The sequence below is a fragment of the Scleropages formosus genome, chromosome 7, assembly GCF_900964775.1.
Source record: "Scleropages formosus chromosome 7, fSclFor1.1, whole genome shotgun sequence".
Classification (NCBI taxonomy): Eukaryota; Metazoa; Chordata; class Actinopteri; order Osteoglossiformes; family Osteoglossidae; genus Scleropages; species Scleropages formosus.
This window is the reverse complement of record NC_041812.1, coordinates 30,003,099-30,012,159: the sequence shown is the minus strand read 5'-3', so window position 1 is coordinate 30,012,159 and position 9,061 is coordinate 30,003,099. Positions and strand designations below refer to the sequence as shown.

The 9,061-nt window shown below is 43.6% G+C and overlaps 1 protein-coding gene across 2 annotated transcripts; it reads left to right on the top strand.

Annotated features, from left to right (window-relative positions):
* Positions 1–1,585: 1,585 nt before the first annotated feature.
* On the top strand, positions 1,586–5,025 carry ptpmt1 (protein tyrosine phosphatase mitochondrial 1). 2 transcript variants are annotated; one of them, XM_018743335.1, is made up of 4 exons: positions 1,586–1,822; positions 2,052–2,132; positions 3,690–3,881; positions 3,957–5,025. In XM_018743335.1, exons 1-4 carry the CDS (start codon positions 1,676–1,678, stop codon positions 4,077–4,079), a joined length of 543 nt encoding a protein of 180 aa, XP_018598851.1. In that variant the 5' UTR covers positions 1,586–1,675; the 3' UTR covers positions 4,080–5,025. The 2 variants fall into 2 exon arrangements, with proteins under 2 accessions (XP_018598851.1, XP_018598853.1); XM_018743337.1 differs by having other exon boundaries at positions 1,609–1,662.
* The last annotated feature ends 4,036 nt before the right edge of the window (positions 5,026–9,061 follow it).

Below are 9,061 nucleotides of genomic sequence, written 5' to 3'. Positions count from 1 at the left end.
GCCCGAAAGCTCATTTTATTTATCGGCCACTGTGCGCAAATTATAGAGATTCTCTTTGTCGCTCCCCCATCAATGGTTCATTCACTAACGTTTTCTCCACAGTGGAAAAGAGCAACACATCGTGTCTGTGTGAATTTAATATGAAAATATTAATGTCACCACTTAATCTGTTACTTTCCTTGTAAAAAAAGAACCTTTTTTTAAATTTTTAAGCATGAGTTTACTGTTGAAACCGACCGTGAATACGTGATCTGTCGGCGTATCTTTTAAATATGCAAATTATATTCACATGAAATTGAATAAATATTTATGTAATTGATTTTACATGTATTTCGCTTTATAATATTTAATGTGCATCCGGCTGCACTAGTTTTATGAAGAACAAAATGAAACATCAGTGGCGAGAATAAACGCCGTTATACACACACACACACACCGAAGCCGCCAGTGGGGTCGCGGCGAACCGGAGCCGAACCCGGCCACACAGGGCGCCAGGCTAGATGGAGAGGGGACACACCCAGGACGGGATGCTAGTCCATCGCAAGGCACCCCAAGCGGGACTCGAACCCCAGACCCACTAGAGAGCAGGCAGAGGCTAAACCCGCTGCGCCACCATGAACGCTTATCTCATATGAAATAAACATACGATAACATAATAACTGTACACGAAACAGCTTGGTACTTTGCTTGGTTCTATACTTCAAGTTCATCGGTTAACAAAACTTACTGAAAAAACATGCAGACGTGTGATGGAAACTTAATTTTTACACACCAGTGGTGCCATTCTTTTCCACTGGTTTCCACTAGCCGTAACAGACCATCCGATCCCGAGAAATTGTGATTATTGATCTGGATGTCAGTAGCAGAATTACTGTATATCTATGGAGTAGCCTGTAATACATGATTAGCAAAGTTATGACGGTAGTTTCCACGGCGACCCTAAACTTGTAACCTCTCATTGATTTCAGATACACTGGATAATGAAAGGGTGTCGGGAAACAATGGTCCTCTAGTCTAACGTGTCATTATGAGCGCACTGACTGCATGGGACAGCTTCGTATTACTGTACATACTGCAGCGACCAGAGTAAGTTACCAGGCTGCATGAACCACCCCTGGCGCGAGACAATGATGATGTACTGTATCCTTTGGCTTGTTGTGGTATGGATTATCCACCCACAGAACACTCTCGGGTACTCGTTTGCAAGACACCGTTAAAATGTATTAAATCAAATCGTGCGTGTTTCAATTTAATGGTCAATCAATATAAGTTTTTCCTTTCCAACTCCACTGTCACTGTGTATTTCGCTATCAGCTCTAGACTACACCTCTGGGAGTGAGCAATCGAAATACACCGAGGCTTATTCTATACTGGCGGTCTGAAGTGTAGTGCAAACGGTGTTAATTAATCGATTCGTTCTTTTATTTACAGCCATCTTCTCCATACTGATTTCTTACAGCGTTGACGAATGGAGACTGCATGACGTCATGAAAAGCGGTGCAGGTAGTCCTCCTACCCGCCAGAGGGCGACGAGGAGAAAACCTCATCTTTGCACTGCTGAACTCGCACCTCGCCTATGCGCTACAACTGCTACTTTCCACCACCGGTGATTTAGGCCGGTTGGAGGGCGCCGGAATGCGCTTATATCTACCGACTTTGTTTGTAAGCGTCCACGATGTCTGGAGTGCTGGCCAGACTGCTGTTTTACCCTACTCTTGGGTACAATGTCGTTATGGAGAAAATTTCATCGAGAAGGTGGTTTGACCGAGTGGACCAGACTGTCATTCTCGGAGCTCTCCCCTTTAAGTCTATGACAGATGAGGTAGTGCCTAGCTAAGTTGTGTCACCTCATTAGTGAGTTTTAATTCCTAATCTTAGTTTGTTCAAGTTCCTTCTCGTCTGCTTTTAATGTTCTACTTATAGCTTGTTATTCATTATGTAATTAAAGTGTGATAATCTTGTTACTCTGCCGGCAGCAGCAGTGCAGTCTTTGACTCTTTCTTTGTGAATTTGAATGTTTTGCTTCTGCACCCATTTTTCTTTGTTCCTAGTTGGTACACAGAGAAAATGTCAGAGGGGTTGTCACCATGAATGAGGAATATGAGACGAAATACTTCTGTAACTCTGCCGAGGTAGGTAAGAGAATGAGTTGATGCACGCAAGGAATTTGCTGTGGCTCTATTAAGTATACAAACATGGGAGTGTAAATAGTATAAATACATAAAAGTAAATAAGAAGTAAATTACAAAAGTGGTCGAATACTGTTGCACTGACAGGAGACCTGTAGACGAGTGTTAAATGTTCATGAGAGTGGTGGCTTGAGAAAAAACTTCTCGTATCTGATCCTTCTGGTGGACAGTCCTCTGTAATGCCTACCTTGGGGGGAGGAGGGGGTTCCTCCTGAAGTCCACAATCATCTCCACTGTTTTGAGCATGTTTAGCTCCAGGTTTTTAATTTTTTGTCTGCACCAGCCAGCCCGCCTGCTGTTAAACCTCCCTCCTGTCTGCAGACTCGTCACCATCCTGGATGAGGCCGATAACTGTAGCGTATGCAAACCTCAGGAGCTTCACAGAGGGGTCTTTGGAGGTGCAGTCATTTGTGTACAGGGAGAAGAGTAGTGAGGTGGGCACACAGCCCTGAGGAGTGCCACTGCTGACTGTGCAGGTGCTGGAAGTCTGGGATGATGGTGTTAAATGCCGAACTGAAGTCCACGAATGCATTAGTGCCTGGTCTGTCAAGGTGTTGCAGGATGAAATGCAGTTCTATGTTGACTGCATCATCCACTGACTTGTTTGCCCTGTAGGCAAACTGGAGGGGATCCAGCATGGGTCCAATGATGTCTTTTAGCAGCCAATAGCAGTCTCTCAAATGACTTCATGACTACAGATGTCAAGGCAACAGGTCTATAGTTATTTAGCTTCATGATATTTGGTTTCTCTGGGACTGGGATGATGGTAGCGTGTTTGAGGCAGGAGGGGACTTTGCACTGCTCTAGTGATCCGGGTGATGATGGGTGACAGCTGGTCAGCACAGACTTTCAGACATGCAGGTGGGATGCCATCAGGGCCTGGTGCTTTCCTTGTCTTCTGTTTCTGGAACACCCAGCACACATCCTCTTCACAGATCCTCAGAGTAGTTTGAGTAACAGGAGGGGGGGTGCAGGAAGTGTTGATGGAAGAGGGGGCAGGGGATGTTGATGGTCGTGCAGAAAGAAGATTGGAGTGGGTGTAGGGTGTGAGGCTGACCTTTTCAAACCTGAGGTAAAAACATTCAGGTTGTCAGCCAGTTGTTGATTGCCTGCAGAGTGGGGTGAGGGGATGGTGTCTTGTAGTTGAGGTCTTTCAGGCCATTCCATATTGAATGGAGAAGTAAGAAATGTTGACAGCCACCCTCCTAGTTTCGCACAGATAATTTCATTATTTGTGTGTGGGTTTTTTTATTTTTATTTTTATTTTTATTTTAAAAAGTAGGGCCTAAATGTCTCTAATCCTGTAGCGAAGAACTTTATTAATCCCAAAGGAAACATGTTAAGAAATTGCTGGGCTATTAGTAACTACACAGTAAGCCAAAAACAAAGCTTTGCTGGTGGTGTGCCATGTAATGGAGAGCTTTTGTCTCATGCAATGCACCTCCTAATGGTCTTGGTTAGTGAATCACAGGTAAGGCATGAGAAGCATGTGCTCCACAGGAATGGAAGGCAGTTGGCGTAGAGCAGCTGCAGCTCAGCACGGTGGACCTAACTGGGGTGCCAAATCTGGAAGACCTGCACAAAGGTGTAGAGTTTGTTCTGCGACACAAGGAGCAGGGCAGCAGCGTATACGTGCACTGCAAGGCCGGCCGCTCCCGTAGCGCAACCTTGGTGGCAGCGTATCTCATTCAGGTGAGTGCAGATCAGGAGACAAGTGATCTGTTGAAACCCCTGCCACAGTTCAGTTTGATTCTTTCTTATCCACAGCTCCATTGTTGGAGCCCTGAGAAAGCCTGCCAGGCTCTGAAGTCCATCCGTCCACATGTTTTGGTCCGAAGTGCCCAGATGAACATGCTGCACCAGTATCATAAGCAGGTCTGCAGCACCTGATCATCCCAGGAGAGGTTCTAAGAATCATGTGGCAAGAGCTAAAAGTTTAAACGAACTTGAGTTTGTGAAGTTATGGGAATACATGCAGATGGCAGCTTGTGCAATTGTTTTTATGCCATATAGAAGAGATGGACAAAATAACATTTTTATGAAGAAAATTCTGGTATTCATATGTCTGAATGGGCTTTTGTTTTAAATGTAGTCGTTACATTACTGTTTGTACATTTTAAGAGGAAAAGGCAATGGAGGTCATTTTCCTTATTAATTTTTGTTTTGACTGGAAATGTCTTTTCCCCTCTCCTTATGTCAATTTCTTGCACTATGTTTAGCCTGCCGTTGAAAAGCCATTAAGCGCTGGCTTTCTGAAAAATCCTGAACTACTCAGGAATTGTGGATGATCAATGGACTTTCTCCAAATCAGTTCACCTCCCAATCCTATCAGTAAATTAATCAAATGACCTTGGGATTTTGTTGTTTGAGTAAATCATTTGAAAGTGTAATTATTAGAAGTGCCTTAGCAGGGTTTTTTGCCACGGTAAGCTAAAGATGCAAGACAGACTTGGAAAAAACAATGAGGATGTCATTTTGAAGTTATCAGTTCTGTGGTTTCAGTGTGGTAAAAGATGTGATTTACGTTATTTGGTAATTACTTGGTTGAGGCTTTACCAATTACCATCCAGTTTTATATTTTTACTCTGTGCACAGAATGACTGTCTAGGAATTTTTTTTGTTCCTTTTGGGAACAAAATTATTTAAAACAAACTTGAAGAGGCACAAGTAAGAAAGTTAAGTGTGTCATGGAGACTGCATGACACCTTAAAATGAGGTTTTTTTTTTTTTTTAATAGCTTTTTTGGTAATCATGCTAAGACTGTTTCCTAGTGCCTTATTTATTTAATTGTAAAATATTCATAGGTAGACATTTAACTCCCTTAAAAATATTAAGTATACAGACTAATCTAAGTATGTTAAACTGTTGAATCTTTGGTTTATAAAGGTAATTTAACTTGCGTGAAGGAACCACGAAGTACTCAGGATTAAGAATTTAATTTAGATGTGAGGACTGAGGTTCGGTAATGTTTTATGTTAAAAATTCTTTGAGATTTCAGAAGAAATGAAAATCTTGGACTGTATATAGGTCCTAGTTTTGTATGAAGTAAAATTCAATTTGATTCCTCAATATTATAAAAATCTCAGTACAATTACAGCTCAAAGTCTAAGCATTTTTTTTATATAAATGGTTGTTACTGTTCTTGAGTGAGTTATTAGTTTATTGAATATAAAAAAGGTAAAGTTTGATCTATTGGTTTCCTTAGCAAAATGCAGAAATAATACGATTTCAGTTCATCAGTGATTACAGCTGGTAGGCCCATGTATGTCAGCATTCTTAAGCTTTCATGTCTGGCAATTTACATAAAATTTTTAAATTGATTGCTCAACACCATCAAGGCAGTAGAGATGCTGGTAGATTTCCACGGACAGCCTCCTGTTTGCTTATCCATCAGTACACTTCTGTCAACAGAACTGCTGTATCTCATTTGGAGTACTGCTCTTCCTTAATCCTGCTGCTGGTTATTACTTGCACAGGGTGATTTTTGTGTATTGTTGTTGTCTTGTCTTTCACCGTTTGTATATTGTTGTTGTGTTCCAACTACAGCCAATTACAGTATGATGTATGCTGGCAAACTTTAGAGGTGAGTTCTTCGTCTTGTGAAGGTGGCTGCCGTTGTTTCATTGCGCATTACTGCCGCCTATAGGCTGGATTTGGAAAAGCAGGTCAGATTGCTCCTTGCCAACAAAAACGTAAGAAAATAGACGAGGAAATGACTACAAAGAAACTGAAACTGGAAAATGTAAGATTTATAATTACACCCGTCACAACCCAAGAAACCAACGCGCAGTACACTACTGTTAAGTGTAATGTATTGTGGCAGGCGCCGCCCTGGGTTCAGATGGGGCGAAGGACGCACAGGTAGCATTCATTGTGAATATTTCATTTGGGCACAGGGAAATATTTTTTAATTTAACTTTATTTAATAAAGTTATCAGTAAAATACATAACCAAGGACAAACATCAAAAAATGCACAGGAAAATAATTTTTTTCTTTCCAAACTTTAATAAAGTTATCAATAATACACACAACCAAAACAATACATTAAAAATCCACAATCACACAAACCCAGCACCATTTTCCTACAGTTGGTCAACAAAATTACTAAGCAACCATTATATAAAATACATTGTCAAGACAAAGTCTTTCTCATAACAATCCCCTTTCTGGCTTCAAAAAATATAACTGACCCATGTCTTCCCCACACCAACATACCCGCAAAAGGACTGTCCCCCAATAGCAGCGCAACCAAAGTCATCATATCATAATACATGCATGCTTCCTTCAAAATGCATGAAATACTTCTAAATTACAGTATAAAACTTGATCATACTCCAAACAGACAAATACAAAACAGACATACACATGAGTAGTCATCAATATAAAAACTCAAAGTGCACAGAATCACCTGATAAAACAAGGCCATTAAAATCTGTAGATAAAACACTATACAAATAAAACCCACACAAGTTAAAAAGTGCACAAACCCAACAACACAAAACTACTAAAATCTGTAAATAAATACTGTACAAGTAAAAACCACACAAACAAATATAAAAGAAAATAAATATACAAAGGGGTAAAATACAAGAAAGCACAATATGTTTTAAAAGAATGCAGTTCCATAAAGCAGATGTCCATCCTCAGAGCTTCAGACACATTTATCCACAAGGCCTTTCCATCTGTCCTGTGCCTTGTGGTAGCCCCAGGCAATCGGATCCTGCTTTATTCTGAACTTCAGTTCAGCTCGAATTTTCAAAAAGGCACCATAAGCTCCCATTTTCAACCCCTTTCGGACAAGGTTAATGCGTGCATTCCACAATTTTTTCTTTGTCAAACTCACTATCAACCAAATCCTACCGGAGGTTGCTTTGCTTACCTGGGGGGACAGTCCCTTCATGATATTATCAAAAGTCAATGCCATCTCGCCGTCTAACTCTCCGCACAAGGGCTCAACCAATGACCAGACTGTCCCGGCATAACCGCAATCCCAAAAAACGTGCTTAATTGTTTCCACACCCAAACACTGGGGTCGCGGGCAGTCGGGACGTCCGGTCAACCTGTACCTGTAAAGTTTCTCCATTACAGGTAGCCTTTCGTGGAGGCACTGCCAGTTTAAATCCTGCAGCCTACTGTCAAGCCCCTTTGGCTGAATTCGGGCCCAAATGTCTTCCCCAAGGCCTAACATCACTCGCATTCCCCTCCTCTCCAACAAGGCATTATATAACACTTTGTGCTTGAGGAGGGTATTTGCGTCAGTGTCTCTCGGAATGATCTTGCTCCATTTCACCATTTGTTTGAGGTGATCTGGCAGAGACTCGGCCTTTGGTCCAGCATTGGACCACGAATTCACCAAATGTCGCAACGGGAAAGACAGGCAGAGGCGAATAAAATGTTTGTGCGGGTGCTCCAGGGGAGCTGCCAGACGGAAACAGTGCTGCGCAAAAAAGAGACAAATTTTAGGGGGAAATCAGGAACCCCCCTTCCGCCCCTGTCCTTCCCTAGGTACATCGCCTCCCTCCTCACAGACTCATGCTTCCCACCCCATACCAAGCCAAACACGTCTTTCACAAACCCTTCCCTTAAATTGCGAGGCATGGGGTAGATATGAGCCAAATAAAGTAAGGTCGGGAGGACGTCAACTTTCAAAATCAGTGTTTTCCCCAGGAAGGACAGGGACCTTGCCTTCCACAACCCCATCTTCCGCCTAGCTATTGCAAGACGCTCCTCCCAGTTGACCCAGGTTGCTCCTTTTGAAAGAAAACTCACACCCAGCACTCTGAGGGGACCGCTACAAAGCAAGAGACCACCAAAGGTGTCTTTTCGCGCTCCCCAGAATCCAAAGTACTTCACCTCTGTCTTCCCGAGGTTGAGCGCCGAACCCGAGGCCCTACCTAACGTCTGAGTCAGGCGCAGCGCCTGGGCGAGTGAGCGGTCGGAACATACAAACAGGACTGTATCATCTGCATATTGGGCCAATTTAACAGTCCTGCCCCCACCTCCTGGAATGTGCAACCCATCTATTCCCGGGTGGGCCCGAATTGCCGCCGCCAATGGCTTCACATACAAAACGTAGAGGAGGGGAGACAGTGGATGCCCCTGTCCGACCCCACTCGTCCGGGGCAACCACTCCCCGAGAAAGCCGTTAATAATAATCCGGCTACCAACCTCATTATAAAGTATCCTGACCCACCCGAGGAAAGGCGTGGCCCAATCCCAATCTGCCCAAAACATTGAACATGAAAGTATGGTCCACCCGATCAAATGCCTTCTCCTGGTCCAGGCTGACCAGCGCTAGGGGAATTTTTCGATCCTCCACCCAGGCGATCGCGTCTTTAAAAAGATGTAGAATCCAGACTGCCGTGCGCCTGGGAACCCCGCACGTCTGGTCTTCATGGAGCAGGAGGGTCATCACTTTCCTCAGACGCTCGGTAAGGATTTTAGCAATTAACTTTACGTCAACACACAGCATGGTCTGGGGCCTCCAGTTGCTCAGGTCGGCTCTATTGCCTTTCTTATGCAACAAGGATAAAACCCCCGACCTCATGCTCTCCGTTAACTTACCTCGGGTCAGCACTTCTTCGACAACCTCAAGGAAGACAGGGCCCAGGACATCCCAAAATGTGGAATAAAATTCCACCGGCAGTCCGTCCAAGCCTGGGACTTTCCTCCGGTTCATTCTGGAGAGCACATCAGACAGTTCCCCCAGAGTGATGGGTGCCTCTAGGCAAGCCCGGGACTCAGCCGGGAGGGTCGCCCGCAAATGCTGTAAGGAAGAATCCCCTGTGACAGGGTCAGTTTCCCTTCCCTTAAAAAGACTTTCATAAAATTCTGTAGCAACCTCAATCATCCGGGCCGTATCCTTAACTAG